The following is a 23,852-nucleotide window of genomic DNA, read 5'->3' as shown; positions in this document are numbered from 1 at the left end:
GATTTAATTCAAGAGACACTCCCAAAAGCAGCCTTAATAAGATTTTTATGTTTACCTCATCCAAAAACAAAAACAAAAAAAACATGATGTGTGCGGCATCTTTCTGAGGTCTTGCCTGATAAGGGGTGATGTCATGTTAATTACATAATTTTAGCTGTGCTTGGGGTGGATTTTGTAGCCTTTAGAGAGCCTGTCCAGTCCTTGTGCTGGGATAAGCAATTCAGCATAATGCTGGAGCTGCATATTTAACATGAATAAATCAGAACTCTTTTAATCATACAATTCTGCAGGAAAACTTGGGAGCAGTTGCTAAATTTGCTAAAACTGTACAAAATTTCCTAAACTGATAGCAAAAGGTTGCGCTATACCTACAGATAGAAAACTTTAATACAAGCTGGAGAATAAAGCATGGGGGACGTTATAGTGAAGCAAGTGATTGTTCCACCTCCGTGGTACTGAGGTGGATTGTTCACATTTTCATAAAAGCTTCATTCTGCGTGGATCACAGTTGTCTCTGTCCCTACATTCTTCCAAATCCCTCCTTCTTCTCCTTTTGGAGCAGATGTAGTGTTATTCCTCTATCCTCCCACCTGCCTCACCCACACACACACACACACACATACACACACACACACACACACACACACCCTCTGTCTCTCACAGAGTTACATCTCAGTCCAGAGAGAGAGCCACTGATGAAGAGGAGTCAGCGTTCTTAATCACACTCTACTGTGGTCTCATCTCCTCACCCTCTATGAAATACTCCAAATACATCTGAATACATTATGTGTATCCTGCTGATGTGGTTCATTTCAAGTGCAAAGCAATCATATGGTTTTCCATGCTATAAGATCGGTTTGCGCACAGGATACATTCCCAGTGATGACTGTTTATTGCCATATATGGTCAGTTAAAATCTCCGAAAGAACTTCACCGTAGTTTTGATTAAATACCCTTTTCTTATTCACTGTTCCACACCCCATTACCTCTGTACTGCTGCGTCCTCAGGTGCAGTTGTTTAAACGACTGAAAGCTACGATGTCTGACTTTAGCCCTCCAGTCCTAACGGTAACTTTAGAGGATTGAACTGCACAGCCCATACTGAGAGTGAGCTCGGGCTGTAGTGTGACCCCGGCGAACAACATCTGCTGTTAATGGATGATCTCTCTCCTTTCATAGATTGGAATTTATCTTTTTTACCTCCTGGAAATGCCAGTTTTTCAAAGTTCTTATATTGTTGTTCTTTAAAGAAATGAATCCCCTGTAATGTTTTGTGTTTAACTGTGAGAGGAATGTAATATCTCAATCAACTCAAGTTTGAATGTATTTTAATGCTTTGTGGGGGGTTTTTCTTGCAGATTTGGTGAATTTAAAATGTGGCGCCACCCGCAGTTCAGCTGTTGATAATGTCCTGCTTCTTGTTTTGTTTTTTGTTTTTCTGTAAAGAGATAGTCAGAGCGATGACGCATGTGATCAACCAGGGGATGGCCATGTATTGGGGGACATCCCGGTGGTCCGCCATGGAGATCATGGTGAGTAATTTAACGCCAATCAATAACATTGCTCAAAAAAAAAATTCTTAAACAAACACTCTATGTGGGGCATTGTGGTGCACTGCTATTTGTTACTTAGAATAGAATCCATGGAGGAAGAGAAGTACTGAAAAGGTCCAAAGGTCAAATCTCTTGCCAGACGTGTTATAAAGAATGACTTTATGAATCAAAACATGTCTGCTAAACAATTAAGTTGTTCTGTACAGCAAGTGTTGCTGGACGTCCCTGCCAACAACCTTGCTGTCACATCAAAAACACCTCAAATGTTTATTCAGGTGTAATTACACAGTCGGACGTCTTCCAGATTCATTTGAAATATCTGAAAAAGCAGTGATAGAAGCCAGTGTCACTTGCGCATTTAAGTAGCTTAGCACAACGTACAATACAAAATACAGCCGCAACTCAACAAATATCCATAATATGAGGGTTCCTTGTTGGCATGTCTCCTCATCTCTTTACCATGGTCTCCCCTTTCTTCACATTAAACTAGGAAGCCTATTCTGTGGCCCGCCAGTTCAATCTGATTCCACCAGTGTGCGAGCAGGCAGAGTATCACTTCTTCCAGAGGGAGAAAGTGGAGACGCAGCTACCTGAGCTGTACCACAAGATAGGTAGGTCTCATCATCCGCCACAAAAGGTTCTCCCGAAAACCGCAATCATCCTCATGTCCTTGTCCATCACAGGTGTAGGCGTGGTCTCCTGGTCTCCTTTGGCCTGTGGAATCATCACTGGGAAATACGAGAATGGCGTCCCAGAATCCTCCAGGGCCTCAATGAAGGTGAGCGTCAAACTCAGTCATTGAGATCCAGCAACTACAATGTCATTACTTCTGCCTGGTTTAGATGGGGGAATCATGTTCACCATGTTTGCCTGTCTTCTAGCCATACCAGTGGTTGAGGGAGAAAATCATGAGTGAGGATGGACGAAAACAACAAGCCAAACTAAAGGAGCTGGGTCACATAGCCGAGAAGCTTGGATGTACATTGCCACAGCTAGCCATTGGTAAGGGAGAGCATGAACACATTAAAGGGGAACTACAGTTGTTTCTCAACCTGGACCCTTTTGTCCTACCTTTTTTTTGCCTAATTTTATAATAGAAATAAGCATTTTTGAAATCGCTCCAAAGGGCTTCACGGTAGCACTGTCACCTCACAGCAAGAAGGTTCCGGGTTCGAGCCCCGGCTCAGGCACGGGGTCTTTCTGTGTGGAGTTTGCATGTTCTCCCTTTGACATCAAGAGGGGACGAGGCTGATTGATACTCTAAATTGACCGTAGGTGTGACTGTGAGTGTGAATGGTTGTCTGTCTCTATGTGTTGGCCCTGTGATGGACTGGCAACCCGCCTAGGGTGAACCCCGCCTCTTGCCCAAAGGCTGCTGGGTTAGGCTCAACCCCCCCCCCCCTGCTCTGCAGCTCCAGACCGTACTATAATGTCATCTAATTAAGCCCACTAAAAGTGCTGTCAGGTAGTTATAACAACAATCTGACCCTGTCAGTGTGGAAAAATGCACTTTTAGAGAGCTTAATTTGAAGCTACTTCACACTGGAACAATGCCAGGAAAAGTAGCTGCTCATGACTACAGGAGATCTCAATAAACAAAACTCAACAAGACAAAAAAGATTGGAAAAGTCCAGGTTGGGGGGAAAAAAATTAAAGCTTCTCTCTAAGGCCCTCTGTTCCTTTCAAAGAGGACCAAAGAAAATTCTAATTTTACATCTCCCTATGTGATCTGATATCACCTTAAATGTCACGAGGTGCAATTTTGATTTCACTGGACCACAAGTAATTTAATATCATTTTTTATAGGACATTTTTATTTTTACAATCACAACTAAGTGAAATAACAAAATAAAAGTGCTGTTTGCTGTATTCATCTTCTTTTGATGGTGAGGGTTGTGTTTTGATTCACTCTCCGTAGATGTAGTGTTAGAATAGTTCAGTCTATATCAGCTAATACTTGTCAGTGTGCCATGGGAATGCACTGGAGTCAAACTGATCGTTACACTTCAACATACTCTGTCAGAATATTCCGCAATTTTATTGGTTCGCATACCAGCCTGCTTGTGTTTATAATCTGCACCACCACACCTGCTTCTTTCTTCTGCTACTCCACCAGTATTTCTCCTCTGATTTTGTTTTTCCTCTGACCCTGATACTCTTCCAAATATACCCATATCCCTCGCTTCTGTAGCCTGGTGCTTGAGGAACGAGGGAGTGAGCTCAGTACTGTTGGGATCTTCAAATCCAAGCCAGTTAACAGAGAACCTGGGAGCCATTCAGGTACAAACATATACTGAATTGTCTTTCATCATTGGTTGGTCTTACAAGTCAGCTTTGTCAGCATCTGATCGTGAGTTTAATCTATGTTTTAAAAAATCAGGTAATTCCAAAGATGACAGCAGGCATTGCCTCAGAAGTGGATCATATACTGGGGAACCGTCCACACAGCAAAAGGGACTACCATCACTAGGACAGACCCACTTTTAGCGAACTATGCTCTGAAACCTCATCAAAGCTCTCTCTCACAGCCATAGCACAATACGTGTGTGCCCAACTTAACCTGTGTGAGTGCGTGTGTGCATGTGCGTGTGTGCGAGAGTGCGAGTGTATTAATTGTTCTGCTTGGCTCCATGTTTGTATGAAGATCAGCCAGTACTCACTGTCATAAAGTGAGCTACTTGACAAAGCATGCGTACTACAACCATAGCAGCCAGCCGCTGCAGTCTGTCGGAACGACCGCAAGAAGATTCCAATGAGATCGTTTCTGATGTGCCGAAGCTGAACCGCATATTCCAAGAAGCCAAAAGAAAAAAAAAAAGATTGAAGAACAGATTTTGCACACGTTATTATAAGCATGGGCCAGCTACTGAATTTAGCAGTGATTTCTGTGAATATGGGTATTTATCAAGTTATAAAAAAAACTTTAATGGCATTTATTTAAGCACCATATGCATTCAAGGATGAAGTGTATCTAAATACACCCAATATGTTTCAGAAAAGTGTTTGTATTGTGCTGAAAAATTCAATGATTGCTATTAAAACTGGGCCTGGTCCCAGGTGACTCGATGCTATGCTAGCAGTTCTCATCGCAGCTGGAGCTGATCTATCAACAAGATGAATATGTTCGGTACTGGATGAACTAAAATTCTGCAGTCTTTGCTGTTGCTAAAACCAAGAGAGCTACGTTAAACTACACACCTGTGCTGACTGTTATATATTCTACTTAATAAGCAGTTATGTCAAAACAAGCTCTCCATCTCTTACTTCGGCATCTTTCTTTCCTGTTTTACTTATGATCCAAATCTAGACCTGCATTTATTTTCCCATTGTTCCTTTAATTTGAACTCTGCCAGGCTTTCTGTCAGTGGTGACTCATTTAATTTGTGTCTGTGTTGTGGCTAAAACATTTGTCGTGACAGAATTGGGGTGATGATTGCCTGAAGGGGGACTTGTGGATTTAACAATGAAGCCATATAGCTAATTAATTCACTCAGTAAAAAAATTAAACCATATGGCCCCCTGCAGTCATTGCACCTTACTCACACAGTTTTTCCCTGATGCCAGTTTTTCTTAATGGGTCTTTGTTCTATTCTCTCTGTTCTAAAATGTATTTTTGTGTCGTTCATCAGATTTGTATATAGAAATAAAGAGCTTATAATTATTATGTGAAATGTTTTTAAGATCAATACTATTTTTTATTAATATAATGGAAGCTCAGTAAATTATCTTAAATTACATAGCCCAGTTAAAAGGTCGACTGTTTGCTGATCAGACTGTAAAAGCCAGTAAAAGCCTGTGAATTGAAATACTCTGAAGCGATCTCTGCTGCTGTTTGCCTTTAGGATTCATCTGTGTTTTTCTTTTATAATAAAATAATATATGAAATATTCTTAGGCTGGTGAACATACATACTCTTTGGATAGATTTCTTTAAAAATGAATATGTACATTCACTATTTTATAATTCATGCATGTTTTTTCCCTAGTGATTATTTCCTTGTATTTTAGTTCCATTCTTTAGTTACATTGTTTCCATGGAAACAGAGAAGCTCACTTCCGGGAAATTGTCCAATGAGCGTTCTCTAAGTCTGAGCCTTATATCTGATTGGCTCTGAGGTACTTTCTCATATCGTCGCCCCGGCTGGCGCTCGAAGCCCGCGGTTTACAAAAACTACAACAGGGAAAGACGACCTAATATCCGTCAAGTCCTTTATTTACAGACACAAACCTGTTCATGGTGTCAAAGCCGTGCTACCGCTTACGGTGTTGTCGCGATAATAAGGTTCGTTTGCGAAAAGCTTGAGCCAAACAGTCGTGGCGCTAGCAAGTGGCTAACGCTAGCTAGCCAGATAACACAGGGGAGTGGAGGCAGCGTTACCTTGTCAACTATCGTCAACTAACCTCATCTTAGCATTGTTCTTCAACTTGAGGTGAGTTCTGTCGTTTTCTCGAACTATTTCACATGTTTTGAAACCAACTAAAATAATTGCTACTATAATACAAATGTTACAGCTCTATTAAGCCCTGGCGTAATAATTCATTAATTCTCTCTACATGGAAAAAAGCTGGATAATCGAAAGCAATGTCGACTGAGGCTCTTTTCGGAGCAACGCAACCCCTCAGAGACAAAGGAGCAACTATCTGTGTGGTTCCCAATCTGGCCATGGACCTCCTGGGGGACGACTTTGACTTGAACAAGTCCTACCCGTGTGCCCAGAGGCCGCTGCAGAAGAAGAGGATTTTGGATTTGCAGCGACGCTATTATTCTGGCTCGGTGTCAGGTAAGAGCAGGCCGCACAGGACAAGACGGTCTTCAAGTGTAACGACTAGTAAAGTTGGAAGGCTGGTTGATTAGTGTACTGACAAAAGCTGCAGTCATATTGATGCTCTTAACAGTCAGGATTCACAGCGTCATGGAAATTGAAAAAGGAGACTTTCAGGCTTGGAAAACTTTTTCAGAAATTAATAAAGCCAGAAGATTTGGGAAAGTTGCAGAAATTTGCCTCACTACTACCTGGATAATTGAGTATATGTGGTTAAATACAAATTGGTTGAGAAAATGATATTTCTGATAATACAGATTGGCTTTAATCCATATTTGTTTTTGTCAAACCATCTAGCTTGTGTTCATTTTATTAAATTGTATGATGGTAGATTTTGACATAGATTTTTTTTGTTATTTTTTATGTGTAAACAGATGGGAATATCATGAAAACATTCTTCAAAGGCATGGGAATTTTTTGTTCAAAAATGTGTATTATCTCGGAAATGTCTGTATATTGAATTGTTTTTTATTATGTTTGTGTAAGTTTAGTCTGAAATTGTGTAAAACTGCAATATGAGGTTGGCTTGGCTCAATTATTCAGAGTCTATGGGATTAGATAACATTATCATGATCTCATAAGCATTCAGGAATGTCGTGAAAATACGTGAGTAAACCAAGGGGGGGGGGGGTCACCTTAGCTTTGTCTCACGGAGGTCTGCAGTTCCAGGATCTGAAAACCCCTGTCTTAGTCTATCTTAATCCAATTTTTAAAAATGGTATTAAGAAGATGGAAAATGACTTCATATTTTTTTGACTGAGTTTGCATAGCACGTTTCTTCCCTGATGGCACTCACAGCCTACCAGTCTACTCATAAGAGGCCATTAGGGGTTCAGCATCTTAGTTAAAGACAATTTGACACAGCTGTTGGAGGGAATCGGGGATCGAACCAGCAGCCCTTCGGTTACAAGACAGTCTTTCTACATCATGAACCCAATACACTTTACAAATTTTTGCTTCCAGGTGAACCACTGGATCTTTTCAGTTCTGTAGCAGAGAGAAACCATCAGATCTCCAGCCTGCACCCCAGCTCAAACCTATGCCTTCCACATCCTCCCACAGTGTCAGAGACCCAAAAAAACCTGATCAGTCAGCTTCTCTCTCCAGAATTTGGCCTCCCTGGGTCTCCATCTGCCCTCAACCCAAACAAAATCCTTTTGACTGTAGATCACAAGACCAGAGAGGTACTGTACACTTAGCTCTTTAAGATAAGCAATGTGGCATGATACTGCAATTACAGTAGGCCCTAATTGTTTTTTAACTTATCTTTTTAGATCTTGTCAGCCAATGAACAGGCCTGCAAACTGTTTGAATGTTCAGCTAATGAGTTGATCGGAAAAAAGCTGTCATGTATCCTGAAGAAAACCTCTCAGGTTTTGGCAGAAGCGTTGGATGAGGATTTTCTGCTAAGGGACGGAACCATTGCAGCTGTGTCCGGGAAAGTGGTACGAGATACGCTGCTGACCCAGACAACTCAAAATAACTGCACATCCTTGACCTGACCTCAAGCATAATCCTAGTGAGCCCCTGCTCATTCAGACATGCTAATTCTATGCTATGGTGTTTGATGTAATTATGTGTTTTTGTATGTATAAAAGCATGTTTATGTGTTGCTCGCCCTAAAGGTGGATGTTGTGACGTCATCAGGAGAGGTGCCTGTGTTGATTTGTACCCACAGACCCTCACCAAATGGGGGACACTGGCTTGTCATGATGGAGAATGTGGAAAGGGTTTCAGCACATCTGTCCTTCTCACAAGATGTGTGTAAATTTTTGATTATTATTTTGCTGCTGTGGTTTTCCACACTACTGGATAAGATATTATAATGTTAAACTGTATCTTTACTGTAATTTCCAGGGCATTATCCTTACCTGTGACTTGGCATTTGCTCATCTCCATGGATACCGCCATCCCGAGGAGTTAAAAGGGTTGTCTGTGAAGGAGCTAATCCCCTCTTTACAAATCCCACTCCACAGTCATGCATTGCCCAAAGTAAGCACACTTTACAACCAAAACAGTCCTGCTCAGCTATGGAGGGCTCTCTTCCATAAGCTCTGCTTTCAAGATTCTGTTTACCAGTGTGCTTCTCAGACACTTCAATAGCATACAGGAGAGAGTGATCAGATCTCAACAATTTTAAGCCTAAAAGTTTCTCTAGTTGTGTAATATTTTCTTTCCTTCCCTCAGATGCTGAGGGTTCAGAGGGTGTGTGGCAAAAGCAGAGGAGGTGCATCAGTCCCGCTGTGTATTAAACTTCAGGGGGCCGTACTGTGTGCAAAGCCCCCACAGCAACTCAACAGGGCAGATGGCATCTGTCCATCAGAGAGCTTCCTAAGATCTGATGCACAGGACCAGCAGCCATTTTCTCCTGAAAGCTCCTACCCTGAACACTGTGAGCAAGCTCATGGACGAGGGGCATCCTCGGGTAACATGTTTATTTCCTCTCCATTCTTAAGAACAGGCTGGCAGTTGAGGCTACATAACAAAAATGATTCAAGGCAGAATATTATTCTGGAGAAACTCCTTCTAATCCATTTTGTGTTGTGCTACCCAAGTATTTGAAACATCCCAACAGAGCTGGGCCATATGGCAAAAAAAACTATTATAACAATATTTAGAAGCCCTTTGTTTTTGGTATTTATATGTATAATCACAGTATTTGCCTTGACATGGAAAATCCTCGGATAATAAACATCAGTTTCCATCAAACTGGTTCTGCATTGTAATGAGAAGTGTGAATCATTTTTTCCCAATTTTAGAAGTTTGCTTTTAAGCGCTGATTTAGAAAAGCTACATTTTCTATCATGATTGTTGACACTGGGGGGAAAAAACCAAACCAGACACAGTTCAACATTTATACAACATCGCAATATATAGTCTGCATTCTAATATGAAAAATAGAACAGAATGAGACAAAATTTTGTGACTGACGGTGGTCTATCTAGAAAATATAGAACCTTACTAAAGTTCATTCATGTCCTTTTATAAAGTGTTTTTATTACTGCTCTTATAATATTCACCACTACCTCAATAACATCCTTAAACTTTACCTTTTCTTGGTTAACAATATGCAAGAAATCTGTGCAGCTGATTATTTGTCAGATTTACTCAAAGTATTTCTTTGGTTCTAATGTGTATTTTGACTTTGGTAGAGTTCAAGGTCATCAGCTGTGTCCTGCCCCCCAACCCTCCTCTGGAGTACACGGGAACAGTTTGGTTCTTTGTCCCTCTGAGCAGTCTCCTCCTGCTCCGACCTGATGGCTCCATCTACAGCATCCAAGGCCAGCACTCTCTTAGTCTGTTCGGCTACTGCAAGGATGAGCTGCTGGGGAAGGTTAGCCAACACGACCAGCTGTAAAAGGCTCTTTGGCGCCATGTTTACGCCAGGCCTCATTTGTCACCATTGCTCTTTCATCAACAGAGTGTCAAGTTCCTGATGCCTGGCTTTTATGGTTGGCTGTCTGACTCAGACAGAAGCAGTCCCTGCCCTTCTCAAGTAGAGGCTGGTAAAAGTGCAGCCTCATCCAAAATATCAGGGAAATCTGGTAGGCATTTTTAATGAAAATAAGTCTTATCTGCTGTCTCAGTGATTAAAAGATTTAAATGGATTTGTTTGTACTACTCTCTGTACCTCATAATCGTTCAAACTATTCTTTCACACTGAATACATGGTTTTCAGGGGTTTCTATTACTGTACTGTGTGATTCATTTCATCTCCTCCTAAGACCCTTCCTCCTTGGTGGCTGGTGACATGGCCATGGTGCATCAGGCTGCGCAGGGACGAACAGCCACAGGAAGAGGCCGGATCTTCACAGGGAACAGCACCAGGCTGGATAAACAAGGAAGTGCCCTGTCAACTCTGTCTCCTCCAGCTGTCACCTCCACACGGGTTTTTGTGTAAGGAACCCCCACACACACAAGATGGGGGGAAAGTCATACCTGAGTTTGAAATATATTCATTGAGAGGGGGAGTATTTTGCAATGTAATGGACAAATAATATCATAGCATGTTTGGTCAAAATGACAGTGACAGTGCAACTGGGACAAGAGGAGTGGCTGTCTGGACAAATCTGTTAAAGCAGTGATTATAAGAAACCACATTCTCTAAGGAAGTTGTTTTAGTTCACTTCCACCCTTTTGTATTGCAACATCTTGTATTATGCTGCTTTGGATATGGCTGAGATCTTGTGAGGCAGGAATGGTCTTGCAAAGCTTAAATCTGCCCTTGTCAGTAATCTGAAACTGTTCTCATCGAGCATGTACAAGTGGAACTGCTAATTGTGAACAGGAATTGACATGGTCATTTATCATAAAATATTTTCTTAATTTCATACTGTAGCCTTTAATCATTTTAAGCCCGTTTACATGTGGATGATACCATTAAATGCAGCAATTTTTTTCCATAGTTCTGATGACACTATGGAGCTGATGGAGGAAGCAGCCCAGGTCGCCCCCTGCAGTAGCCACTTGGACAGTGCAGATACGACCCAAGCACTACTGAAGACATTTGCCTGGGTGGAACCTCCAGCAGACGACACCTGCTGCCCCGTTCTCACTGAGCCACCTCCCTCTGACCGAGAACACCGGCTCGGCACTGAGGTTCAGAGAAATGAGCTTCCTGTCGTTCAGGTTATCCCAGGTGTGATTAATTGTTGCTAAGTTTATTTTCTTTTTACGAAGAAAATCTGCAGAACATTGCACTGCAAACGACACCTACCACATTCACAACAACCAAGGACATACTCAATACTGTGTACAAAGATCTCATACTGTGTGAAGCTTTTTGTGTATACAGAGAGCAATCTTTAAAACTCTATCAACATCTTCATAATGTGTTCTGTTCTTCTCAATTTAGACACTCCCTCTCGAAATGGATCTGGCATTATCCTGGTGGGTGGCACCTCCCCTGATGGAGGCAAAGACCATCGCTCAAATGTCTCTGTCCCCCAAGACTCCAGCTTTGAAGTCATCTCAATGGAGAGCAGGTGAGAGCAGGACAAGTTGCCATTGTTACTCTAAATGTTTTGACTGAAATGGTCAACGCCAAGGAAAAACTGCAGTCATTTAAGAAACACTCAGAAAAAAATCCTCTGATGCGCATGGACTTCAGAGCAAACAACTTTTAGGCTTCATGCAGTTTGTGCATACAACAATGTTGTACAGCAGTTGTTGTCTTTCTCTTGTCCGTTTCTTCTAAAAATAGCTTCTCAGTTTGAATATTTTTACTAACCAGTCCCTAATATTCCCCTAACATATCTAAAGCTCAAGCTCTGAAATTACAGTGATCCTGATACTTTCAATTAATAATTCAAGCCATTGCCATGTACGGGTCAGGACACTTGTTGGTGAATTTGTACTCAAACTCCTTAAAGCCCAAGCCAAGCTCCTGTGCTGTGCTAGCAACAAATTACCATATTTACTCCAACTTAATGTGGGCTGACTGTGATATTCACTGGTGAAAACCCTGAGAGAATGTACATTCATCAAACGCTACAAAGACTGTATAACATTTAACAGTACTGTGGTTAGCAATGTGCTCCCAGATTTTCTTTTCCTTTTTGTTTTTTGTCTTTTCAAGCTATATTTTTTGAATAGGTAAATTTTTGTGCTTGTTGTACTCAGTAACTCACAAGAACAGTCTTAGCATCAGCATGAAAAAGTGCTAAAATTGTGATCAGACCCTAAAAATATGGCATTGAATTTTTGCCATGTCGCCCACATTTGTGCCATTTTCCTCCTTCCTGTCTGTCTCTCTATTAGTCTCTGTCCATTTGCTATTTTAGTCTCACTGCATTTTTTTTTCTTCACCCTGGCTGGATAGACGATATGAATGTGTCTCTGGCTGACTTCCTTGCATTATGCTGAGGCTTTCTTGTCCCTGTCTTGAGTGTGCACTTCTACACCCTGAGGCTCTGAAATAGAAATAGCAGGTCAAAGTTGTTTTCCGACCTCAGAGAATAAGAAACTGCTTGCTTACATGTTCTTCATATGCATTGAAAAGGTGATGATGTGTCTGTGTTTTTCTTTCTGCTGCCTTCAAACTTCCATAAATTATCTAAAGCAGATCATTGGTGGTAGTAAAGTGCCATGTGCAGTTGGGATTTGTAGTCACTTTACTTCATCTCCATTTCCCAGGTCTTCCTCTGGCTTCTGTGAAAATTTTGCCGGACACTGTGGTTCTGGTCCATGCCAGGCAGAGGATTCTTGTTCAGCACACGTAGTGGACTCAGCCAGTTGTTTCCTGGACCTCAACAGCAATGGGGACCTGGTGACCCGAGCCCTGGCAGACCTGGATCTAAGTGGGAGTGCAGAACTCCTCAGTGGGGGAGGCTTCAATGATGAAAACCAACGCTCTATGGCATCCTGCGACACCGCCGAACTCCTGCGTACACCCTCCCCCTGTGTGGTAGGATCGGACCAGGAAGCAGAGCATGTCGTGACTGACAACGCAGAGTCCGTAAATGATCTTGCAGAAGAGCCACTGGTAAAGGGCCAGGGCGAGCCGGATGAGTGGACAGCTCTTTCTTGCATTCATAAGGGAAAGAGTCAGGAGTTCTGTTTGCAAATGAGTGGTGGGACTAAGCCAGAAGCTGACATTCCTGCTACATCAACCCCAAAGAAATCCAAGATAAATGAACGCACACTGTCCTCAGACACCAAACAGATACAAGAGGGCCGATACGAAAGAAGCGGGTACCACCGAGATGGTACAAGAGTAGGTCAGTAGTCATAGTCCTAACTGTTGTTCATATTAAAAATACACAGGTAAATGGAATATTTTTCTTACTCTCCAGAAGTGCAGTGTGATGTGGTCAGGACCGACCTTCCTGATGGAAGCGCTGTGTTCTGTGTCTGGATGAGTAGGCCTGGTCAGCAGGGGATGCTGCTGTTGACCGACAGGTCACTGCACAAGTCAGGAGCCAGTCTAGTAGAGGTTAGTCGCAGATGTCGTCATAATTGCAATGTGGTTCATTTGCAGGAGTACGTAGCAGTCTTGGATCTAAAAATTTGATTTCCTTCCTCCTCCAGAGCATTGGGGAGGCCTGTCATGTGGAGGCTTTGCGCTCCACCATGGACCTGGAGCAGTCCCGAGCCTGCGACGGGCAGTTTGAAGAAGAGTACCAGCCAGTCAAAGCTGTTGGTAAAGGAGCTTTTGGATTTGTCTGGAAGGCAATACGGCGCAGTGACGGACAAGAAGTAAGAAGCATTTATTGATACAGAAACAAAGCATTCGTTTGTGTGTAATGAAGAATATTTTTGGTTTTGAGATTTACAAAGACTGGGAGGCTTCACTGATTTGTCCAAATCTGCAGGCAGTGGTGAAGTTCATTAGCAAGGCCAGGATTGTGAGTGACTGCTGGGTGGACGACCCGATGCTGGGACGAATCAGCCAGGAGATTGCCATTCTGACACGAGTGCAGCACCACAACATCGTCAAGGTAACTTGGTTGTGATATCACAACACTTCGTCAGATGTTTGTGAAACCATGCTAATTCCAGTGCTCTGTGCGTCTGTTTATGTGATGTTAGGTGCTGGAGGTCTTTGAGAACGGGAGTTACTTCCAGATGGTGATGGAGAAACACGGAGATGGTTTGGACCTGTTTGAGTTCATAGACATGCAGCCGAGGCTGGATGAGGCCCTGGCGAGCTACGTATTCAGGCAGGTCTGTACCAGGCTCGGCGGAAACATCAATGAAACCTGACATATTAACATGTTTATTGTTTCTGGTCTAACCAGAGGTTGTTTGCTCCCCAGCTTGTGGCAGCTGTCTTCTATCTAAGGACAAAGAACATCCTTCACAGGGACATAAAAGATGAGAATATCATCATTGACAAGTGTTTTCACATCCGACTGATCGACTTCGGCTCTGCTGCCATGATGGCTCCTGGGAAGCTCTTCTATAATTTCTGTGGCACACTGGAGTACTGCTCCCCGGAGGTGCTCCAAGGAAATCCGTATGTACATGCATAATGTATAATACATGTTCCTTTTTACTGAGTGACAGATAGAGGGATGACAGCCCTGTATTTGTCACTCCAAGTAGTCATTCTGACAGTGGAATCTATGCCAGACTACTGTCTTCAGTCCTGTGTGGTTTAAAGTACATGCAGCCTTGAGTTATTCATGCCATTCACTGAGGTTTTTTTTTATTGACAAGTATGATTTTATTTTGATAATTGCGTGTTATGAATCTGTGTCACCTCTCTCATGCAGCTATGAGGGTCCAGAGCTGGAAATGTGGTCTCTGGGGGTTTTGCTCTACACTCTGCTCTTCAGTGAGAACCCCTTCTGTGGCGTGGAGGAGATCCTAGATGCCAAACTCAAGCCCCCGTTCCCTCTCTCTCCAGGTACGCCACTGTTGACTGCAAATAGGTCTATTCAACATAGTCACTGTTTGTCACAGAAATCTCTTTCAGAGAGAATTTTCACAGCTTGGGTTTCTGCTTACATACACTCACAGAACTAAACGGGGTTTTACGTGGGCTGCTGCACCCTGACCCCGCCAAGAGGATGACACTGGACCAGCTACTGCTGCAGTCCTGGATCAGCCAGCCCATTACCCTCGCCGAGTACACCTGGGCCGAGGTGTTCCCTGCTTCCCAGAGCTACTGTGAGTCCTCGTTAACGGAGCTCGCCTGAAAGCTGCTAACAGCTTCAGTTGAAAAGTCCCTCCTGTAATCACTGTCATTTCTTTGTATTTCAGTTGTTAGTTTTAATTTTCCAGAGTAAGGTGATAAATCTACACGGAAATGTGTGATACATACAAGCTAATAGCATACTTGAACACTTCAGTAAGAGCTTTTCTTTGAAAATGGTTGACGCAGGGCTGAGTGAGAATGTGAGTAACACATTAGATGCCTGGTAGCATTAGATAAATACAAAAACATAGCTAGAAGCGCCCTCTTAGAGCTCTGTAATACTTCCTGAGACATGAGTAAAAATGCCTCCACTTGCTAAATGAGTGTTGTGACAATGGGCTGATTCTTATCATTGACTTATGTTTATTTGACTATGATGCACGTATGTGAGCAGCCGCATCACATACTGGCAGATATCTTGTGTAACTGCTGTTTTACTCTTTGTCAAAGGTAGCAGTGATATTCTAAATCTTCTTTATGCTCATGGTTGAGGACTTTGTTTTAACAGGCTCACCACAGCATCAGGACTCCAGTCCTAAATTGTACGCCGGGCACGGCTTGTTTCCAGACGAAGGTGACGAGACCCTCCCTGATGACGAGGATGAAGACGAGAGGTTGTCAATGGTGGCCCTAGAAACAGAGCTCCAGAAGTACCTCAATGATGATTAAAGACTGAATGTAAACAAAGTGAAGCCGTCCAACTTTGAGTCTGCAGCAGTTCAGTGAGAACACAAAGTGCAAAACAAGAGAAGGGAAATGTGTTGCCTTCAGGGGACAGTCTGTCTTGTCCTAACATCTATGTAATAGTGCCTGCTGTATGTGGTTTGATGAGCTATGATTACTAAGCTGCTGGGGCAACTGCTGCTTAACTTTACTGTTTTATTTAATCAGATGTATTTATTCTTTTGAAGTTGTCATTTTTAAAGCCTTAAAATCATAGTTTTAGTTCACTGGTTTTCAGCTTTGCCATCTAAGTGACTACAGCTTTGACTTGTTTACCTCATAGAAACTATAAAGACCTTAGAAGATGAAGGAAATGATTCTTTGTGTAGTTTTTGTTTTTGATACAAGTTTTTATGTTCATTAGAATTGTAAGTATATTTACAATATTTTACATATTTATTTTTATACATTAATAAATATTTTACCACACATCTTTCAAGTGATTTTTGAGGAATAGTTCAATGATTAGAGGTGATTGGAGAAACTACTATGGTGAATGATGAAAATGTTTTTATATCACAGTTCAAAACAAGGTGATATTTTAACTTCGGCATCTAGATAACATGTAGCTGCTTGACCCGACCTGAGCATGGAGGACTCCAGTTAAGACCTCAGCTGCTCCACCCATAAGCTATAAACATCCTTGCCAATTCATTCTCACACCTAAATCAAATGTGGCCTATGAAACAATCAAAAGTGTAAGACAAGCGTCAGGATGTCCAACCCTGTTTGTGTTCCTACTGTGGAGGTTTTAGTTTTGTTTTTTTAATAAATTGCAAAAAGTCTAAATTATGGTGGAATTACTAAAAGATAGACTCACTGTCAACAAAGAGTAAGGGTTCCGTTTTAAGTTAGGTAATATAAATAATTATACAAAATAGTCTTGATAGTCATCCATTCCCTCAAAAAAAACAATTACGCGGAGCTTTTCATAGCGGAACGGTAGTTCGGCACTGTCATAGATGAAGGACGGATACATTTACCCCACGGACAAGCATGAGTTCCACTGCAGCAGCATATCAGGTGAATCGGAATTCCTAGAACAGTGACAGCTTTCTCGCTTATTCAATCCTGAATTATTTTTAAGATGTAATGTTGCAGTTTATGAACCACATACTGAAGAAGTTCCATTGCTACAGCTAAAGTTTTCGCTATAACCTTGATGTTGGCTAACTGAGGCTCATGCTAACAGCTGGTTTATTAGCATCTTCCCAGTCCTGTGCAGTTCTGAGTCCTTCTTACTTCTCTGACTGTTATGTAACATATCGAATGAAAAAGTGACGTAAGTGCTTTGAATATTTATTGTTTTGACATGTTTCACAGATTCTTCGGTGGACTGTGAGAAATGGCAGCTTCTCTGTATTCGGTCCACCTCGGTTGGTCAGGTGTCTCCTGCAGCCAAAGTGTCTTCAGAGGAAGTGGTTGTGTTCATCCAGTAACCAGAATAACCCGCTGCCCAGTCAACCCAGCCAGGAACCCTCCTCTCTACTATTGCTACCTCGGATTAAAGAGCTGGGATTCACTGACACTCAGGCGGAGCAGATATACGAGTATGTCAACAAAGCCAGAACCGGAAGAGCTGTCGAACATTGTGTACCAACTCTCACGACGCTGCTGGTCTTGGGTCTCAGCCCGTCTAGTATGATGAACGTGTTGAAAAAATGTCCTGAAATTTTCACCATCCAGGAATCACACATTCAGCAGCGCTTAAGCAACCTGCGGAAACTTGGTTTAGTTGAAGGTGAGACTATGATACTTAAATACTTTAACTTTGTAATACATGAGACATAAATGTATTATAAGTGGGCAGCACGGTGGTGCAGTGGTCAGCACTGTCTCCTCACACCAAGAAGGTTCCAGGTTCGAGCCCCGGCTCCATCACAGGATCTTTCTGTGTGAGTCTCCATGTTCTCCCTGTTCCTGTGTGGGTTCTCTCTGGTACTCCAGCTTCCTCCCACAGTCCAAAGACATCAAGAGAGGACGAGGCTGATTGATACTCTAAATTGACCGTAGGTGTGACTGTGAGTGTGAATGGTTGTCTGTCTCTATGTGTTGGTCCTGTGATGGACTGGTGACCTGTCCCCAGGGTGAACCCTGTCTCTTGCCCAGCTGAGATAGGCTCCAGCCCCCCCCCCCCCCCCCCCCGAACCTGAACAGGATAAGCAGTAGAAAATGGATGGATAAATGCATAAAAGAAGCTTTTCCTTCTACCTCTCCATAGGAAGCCTTCAGAGAGTGGTTGTCCATTACCCCATCATTCTGACCGTACCGGTGAAGACCATCAAAACCACGGTGATGTTTCTCAGAGAGAAGTGTCTCTTTACAGTTCAGCAGGTGACTGATATCCTCCAAGACACTCCGGCCATCGTGCTAGAAGACCACCGTGAGCTGGAGTACAAGTTTCAGGTCAGCATTTAAACGGAGCGCAACGGGATCATCACACTAAAAAAGTGTTTAACAGACACTTTCTCTAGTAGACCTCAGGGACAATTCAATTAAATTTGACACAAAATTTAAGCCAGCTAAAAGGGGGTGGGGGGTGGGGGGGCATTCCCAGACCAGCATGGAGACTTAATAATATACTGCAGCTATCGACCTCCCCCAAACTTGATCAGACATCACAGCCGAGGTTGTACAGAGACAACAAGCTGGCTGAGGATTTTCTTGTCACAAATTAAACTGCAACTTATCAACTTATTAACAGTGATTAAATAGTTAAATGCATTCATTTTAGATCCTTTATGACTGAAAAATCCTCCCATCACTATTAATTAAAGATCAGTGTACGTATAGGTCAGCCAATTCTGGGAGGATGTCATCATCTCAGCGGCTAATAAGGACGATGCTGTTAATGTGTGATTTAGGAACTTTTCCAAATGTTTCGGAAATGAAGATGTGACTTTTGGAGCATCAAGTGAACTTTTCTCTAAACAGAGAATATTTTTAAATAGCAGCAAGCAGACTAATCAGTTAACGAGTGTTAGTCAGCATACTTGAACTGAAAGTCAAGTAAAAATATGCAACTTAAAAATGTTCACTTTTGATTGAAATTAGTAAACTGGAAAATACTTTTACAATCACCTGCAGTGGGAATGCTTGCCCTCTCTGAGCAGCTCATCTATTTCAACTTAAGTGTTACTCGCCTGCTGTGAAGTAATATTGGGGAAAGCGGAATTATTATTTTCCCAGATGAATATTTGGATCCATTTTTTTTCTTCCTAGAAGAAAATAATTCTTAAATTAGGAAATTTAATCTCGTATCATCCTGTATTGTACTGCAACATTAGTTTCTTTCATGCGTTTTCTCCCTTGTAACAACACGTATCCATCCATCTCTTGACAGTACGTCTACTTCCGGATGGGCATCAAACAGGCCCAGATAGTGAAGTCCAGGTTGTTCCGTGTCTCTCTGGCCGAACTGCGTTGTCGACACAGTTTTCTAGAGCGTAGGGGTTTGTTCCAAACCCCCGACAAGAAAGGACAGACCTTCATCATCAACCCCTCGCTGAGCAGCCTCATCAGTGCCGACCAGGACACCTTCCTCAGGGATGTAGCCATGGCGTCGGCGGAGGAGTACGATGTATTCCAGAGACTGATAGCGAGAGAATGTCGAGAAGAGGATCAGCGGCAGCAGTACAGTGACAGTGATGTTGAGAGTGATGATGATGATGATGATGATGAGGAGAGTAGAAGAAAGGGCTACTACAAGAAGGGAAAGAAGTGACAGTGTAGGTTGCCTAACAATGAATACGACCGTAGCAGCTAAACACATAAAAACATGTATTTATGTGACAGATGTCAGGCAGATGTGAGACCAGCAACTCTCCCACTCACTGTTGACGAGATACAGTTGTGAACAGAATAAACAGAAAATGTCAACCTAAACTGTTTTTTTTTTTTTTTGTTTAAATTCCCGGCACTTCCAAAAAACAAAAAAAAAAATCACAAAACAGAAAATACCCCAAAGCTCCGCCTTGTTGCTATGTGACGGCTAAGTGGCTGCGGCTCTCTGCATCCCTATATCATCTGTATGAGTCAACAGAGTGCATCAGATAAGGGCAGCGGGCACCTCGGGTGGGACCGAGCACCCATTGATTTATAGGAGCATTAAGGCTAATGGATGCGCCCCACACGCTGCACTCTCTGTTTTCCAAACGAGGTAAGAAAACTCACCTTTGGCCGATCAATAACTTGTCAATACGTGAGTCTGAGTTGGAGTGAAGTGAATTTTTTTTTTTGTTGGATTTTTTTTTGTCTCGACCTTGAAGTTGTGAACGAATTTCCAGGATGCTGTTGTGTTCTGTTAACCCTTTATGGAGGTGAAAGAATGTCAGTATTAGTTAAGGCGGTTCTAGGGGGATTTTATGTTTTGTTTGTTTTTCCTACTTTCCAACAGCCACAAAGGATAAAACTGTAAGAAATGTAAGGAAGGGGTCGGGGAAGCCCGCCATGTCTCGACGTTCCAATCCTGACGTTCTGCCTGACACCTTTTAAACTAAATTAGCGTGGATTCAATTCTAGAGATTATTTGATGTAATTGCAATTTATTTTGTCATCTTTCTTCCGCTGCGTTTCACGTTCAATTTAAATTGTGACATAACGCTCAAGAGGGCAGAGTCCATCACTGTGCTGTTCATATGTGAATAACGACGAACATGCAATTGCTCACTGAAATTTATAAACTATTTTTTATTGTAAATACTGTACGATTTGAAAAATGTCAGCTGAAAACAGGTCACTTGCTACTCACACAAAGATGAGGGTTCCACAGTATGAACACACACCCGTTCATGACACTGACAATGGATTTTAGTAGGTTTTTTTTGTTTTTAAAGGATGAATGGAGAAAATTTTCACCAACAAGAACGTAAGGGTTTCACAAACGGGAAAAATGTGAAAGAACCTGAAGTTTGAAATAAATCAGCGAGGAAGAAAAAAAATCTAAAAATGTCACGTATGTTTTACATGTATTTAGTAACGCTGGCACTCACGTCGCTGCGCTCCGCTTCACTTTTTTGAATAGGATTTTTTTTTTCTGACTGATCATTTTTTTAAGGTGGTTTTGTGGACATCATTTCACGCCAAAACTTGTTTGCAAATAGAAAAACGCAACTAACATTTATTTTTTTACCATTTATTTAATTGTATTCTTTTTATACACATGGCATACATATTTTTGTTCTTTGTTTCTGAAGCTTGATATGTGACCAAGTTTTTGTGTGTTTCTTTTTAGTTTTGTAAATAAATGCATTTGTTTTATAGTTGCGAACCAGGTTTTAACAAGAACTGAGCAATGAGGAGTCACTGGCTAACAGTTCTCCCTCTGTACTGCGTATTTCTGTAAACTTCGAAGCATGCATTCTAACGCTAGTTGTGTTTTCATCTACAGGAAGCTGCAGGAGGAAGTAGGACACACTCTGTGCTACTCAGTCCCAGCATCTGTGTCCTGGTGGTGAATCAAAATGACAGCATCTGTTCTCATCGCCAACCTGACTCAGGAGTGGGTTGAGAGTCTGCGGCGGTGGCACCTTGAGCTCTTCTTCATCCCCACCACTGTGGTCACGCTAGCCACCTTGCTGGTTAATCCCGTTCTCCTGACGTGCATATTTCTGTCGCGCGCCTTACGTCAGGAGACACGCTACCTGCTGGTGGCCAACACCCTGACAGCGGACATGCTCTTCTTGGTCCTCAACCTGGCCACAGTTATCTGCAACGCTGTGAAGGCTCAGATCCCCTGGCTGGTGTGTGAGCTGGTCACGGCGGCAACTGTCACCACCTACTGCTGCGCCATCCTCACCGTCACCCTCATGGTGGTGGACACCTATGCTGCAGTGCACTGGCCTCTCCACTACCACGACCTCCTTCCACCAGCTCGCACCCACCGCATCCTGCTTGGGGTATGGGTGCTGGCAGCCGTGTACCCCCTCACCCTGGTGATCCTCATGGAAGTGGAGAGGGGGAATCCGCAGGAAAAGGTGGCCGTGTGTCTCGTTCTCATCTCCCTCGGCTTCATCCAGGTCAAGAACATGATGGGGATTCACATCTACTTCTTTGTCGCCGCTCTCATATGCGCCATGCTTATTTTTTACTGCTACATTCGTCTCTATATGATAACCAGAACCCAGGGGATCTGGCAGAACCGCTTCTCCAGAGCCCGGGTCACTCTGCTGGCCCACGGTGTTCTGCTCCTACTTTACTTTGCTCCTGGCTTTGTTTTCACTCTGGAGCTCTCATTGTTTCAGAGGGAAGACATCAGTCAGGACGTGCGAGTGTGGATCAGCACAGTGAACATGTGTGTGTTGATGCTGCTGCCCAGGGCGTTCGCTCCGTACCTGTACGGGCTCAGGTACCGCGAGATCTCAGACACTCTGCTGCAGCTGCTGCATCGGGACAGAAGACTCAGCCAGATCACAGTGTCATAAATGACATCAGACACACACGACTGCAAGTGAAGTCAATCATCCCGGCTCCCTTGATGTCTCCCAAAGTTAACTTTTATGCTGCATTGATCTGATGAACACACACTCCAGCTACAAACACCACAATGCGATTTAGCGCCTCTTCAAAGTTTGACATTGACCTTTGACTTTTGACATCCAGAATCTTTGCTGTTCATCCTCCAGTACTCCCTCCAGGCGTTCCTGGGATACTGCTTCAGGGAAGCAGAGAATATTATGACTGCAACTATTGCAGCATGGAAGCACAGAAACTCAGATTTGCTGACTGCATTTTTTTTTTAAACAACAAAAAAACTGCAATATTGTATTTATTACTAAGTGTTTACATATTTGTCTGTAAAATTCATTTATTAGTCTCTAAATGTTTCAAGCTGTAGGAACTCATTCCGGTGGAGAAATATTATAATTCGTTCATTTAACAATAAACATGGAGCAGTCAAATGTCAGAATAGTGGCTCCAATGTCTTGTTCGCATTCTTGTCATTGTGAAATATAAATGAATTATTCATCTGCGCTGACTCATACGTGTTTACTCGAGTCACTTTTGGGGTATTTTATTTTCATCTCATTCATTTCCTGGAGACTTTCCCTATCTTTGACCCTGAGACCTAAAAATCAATATTTTACCATTTGAAGACACACGCTTTGACACTTTGGACGCGCTGTCCACAGGTAACTGGTGTGGTTTCTGTCCCTGAAAATGGTGGCCGATGTGGAATTACCGGTTTTCGGATTATTACTAAACTCTGGAATGTTTTATACGGAAAAAAAAACAAACACGAAAAATATATAAATATATATATATATAAATATATATATATATATATATGTTTTGTTTTTTTTTTACGTAAAAGCCATGAAAAACCTGCTGTACAGGTTTTGTTACTGTGGTCAGAAAGCACTCAGCTCTATTTGCCATCAAGCCCTTGTTTATGTAAGACTGGATGTGTGAGGAGATCATTAACCAATGTCCGACCGACTTGTCAAATGAGGGACCAGCGAAGAGGAAAGAGCACCGTGTCTCGCTGAGTCTTGTATCACGTCTCTCGGGTGAACGCCATCTGGTGCCACGAGTCAACAGCAGAGGGACACAATCGTCTGTCACTGAAGCAAAGGTGTCACTCGCTCTGCTCCTGCTCTGCTGCTGGAAAGCCTGACTTGTGTTGGTTTTTTTTTGTTTTGTTTTTTAACCACAGGAGATTCCAAGAAAATATACCAAGAAATCATGTACAATTCAAAAATGATTAGAACTAGATCTCTTTTTTTAAATTTCGGTTGTAATTGTTATAACGAAATACACAAAAGATGGAAATATCTCACTTCCTTTGTACAGCTCCCCAATGTGTGCCTGTCACAGCGACCACCAAAGCCTTTTCACTTCATCTTTGAGCCCCAGTGGACTTTTGTGCCAATTTGTGCAAATTTTATCTAAGATGAATTATTATTATTATTATAGTTGTTAATATTTGAGTGTGTGTGAGAGTGCAACATGTATGTGCTTCAACCACCTGTACCAGTGTTCTCCAGGTTCATGTGTGGTGACAGTGACCTTGACCTGTGGCCTCCAAAAAGCTTTTCATTTAATCCTCAAGTCCCAGTGGACGTTTTCGCTAAATTTGAAGTTATTTCCTCGCCTTGTGGACAGAGAGACAACC

The 23,852-nt window shown here is 42.4% G+C and overlaps 4 protein-coding genes across 7 annotated transcripts in view; all 4 read left to right on the top strand.

The window, feature by feature from the left end:
* kcnab1b (potassium voltage-gated channel subfamily A regulatory beta subunit 1b) overlaps positions 1-5,393 on the top strand; it is a 43,339-nt gene extending 37,946 nt beyond the window's left edge. For all 3 annotated transcript variants that reach the window (XM_086203548.1, XM_086203549.1, XM_086203547.1), the window contains exons 10-15: positions 1,447-1,532; positions 2,044-2,164; positions 2,237-2,331; positions 2,435-2,555; positions 3,745-3,833; positions 3,934-5,393. In XM_086203548.1, coding sequence (XP_086059674.1) covers positions 1,447-1,532; positions 2,044-2,164; positions 2,237-2,331; positions 2,435-2,555; positions 3,745-3,833; positions 3,934-4,023 — 602 coding nt within the window. In that variant the 3' untranslated portion in view covers positions 4,024-5,393. The remainder of the gene's footprint in view (positions 1-1,446; positions 1,533-2,043; positions 2,165-2,236; positions 2,332-2,434; positions 2,556-3,744; positions 3,834-3,933) is intronic.
* A 302-nt stretch (positions 5,394-5,695) lies between these two features.
* pask (PAS domain containing serine/threonine kinase) lies at positions 5,696-16,168 on the top strand. Of its 2 annotated transcripts, none has more exons than XM_086204958.1 (21): positions 5,696-5,982; positions 6,118-6,333; positions 7,339-7,559; positions 7,650-7,820; positions 8,001-8,135; positions 8,233-8,367; positions 8,563-8,800; positions 9,528-9,709; positions 9,797-9,920; positions 10,101-10,272; positions 10,782-11,014; positions 11,231-11,360; positions 12,511-13,094; positions 13,173-13,309; positions 13,405-13,572; positions 13,689-13,814; positions 13,906-14,040; positions 14,133-14,332; positions 14,592-14,725; positions 14,839-14,988; positions 15,525-16,168. In XM_086204958.1, the coding sequence occupies exons 2-21, from the start codon at positions 6,135-6,137 to the stop codon at positions 15,683-15,685; spliced, it is 3,735 nt and encodes a 1,244-aa protein (XP_086061084.1). In that variant the 5' UTR covers positions 5,696-5,982; positions 6,118-6,134; the 3' UTR covers positions 15,686-16,168. The 2 variants fall into 2 exon arrangements, with proteins under 2 accessions (XP_086061084.1, XP_086061083.1); XM_086204957.1 differs by having other exon boundaries at positions 13,170-13,309.
* A 455-nt stretch (positions 16,169-16,623) lies between these two features.
* On the top strand, positions 16,624-19,649 carry mterf4 (mitochondrial transcription termination factor 4). Its single transcript, XM_086204955.1, has 4 exons — positions 16,624-16,762; positions 17,063-17,480; positions 17,961-18,145; positions 19,083-19,649. The coding sequence occupies exons 1-4, from the start codon at positions 16,736-16,738 to the stop codon at positions 19,461-19,463; spliced, it is 1,011 nt and encodes a 336-aa protein (XP_086061081.1). The 5' UTR covers positions 16,624-16,735; the 3' UTR covers positions 19,464-19,649.
* Positions 19,650-21,168: 1,519 nt separating this feature from the next.
* LOC147261502 (putative G protein-coupled receptor 148) lies at positions 21,169-22,468 on the top strand. The gene has a single exon (XM_086204956.1). It carries the CDS (start codon positions 21,202-21,204, stop codon positions 22,159-22,161), a length of 960 nt encoding a protein of 319 aa, XP_086061082.1. The 5' UTR covers positions 21,169-21,201; the 3' UTR covers positions 22,162-22,468.
* Positions 22,469-23,852: the final 1,384 nt, after the last annotated feature.

The sequence above is a fragment of the Aulostomus chinensis genome, chromosome 5 (assembly GCF_037954235.1).
Source record: "Aulostomus chinensis isolate RoL2024-O1b breed Wild chromosome 5, RoL_Achi_v1.0, whole genome shotgun sequence".
Taxonomy (NCBI): Eukaryota; Metazoa; Chordata; class Actinopteri; order Syngnathiformes; family Aulostomidae; genus Aulostomus; species Aulostomus chinensis.
Note: the sequence above shows the minus strand (reverse complement) of the source record. Positions and strands in the feature narration are given on the sequence as shown.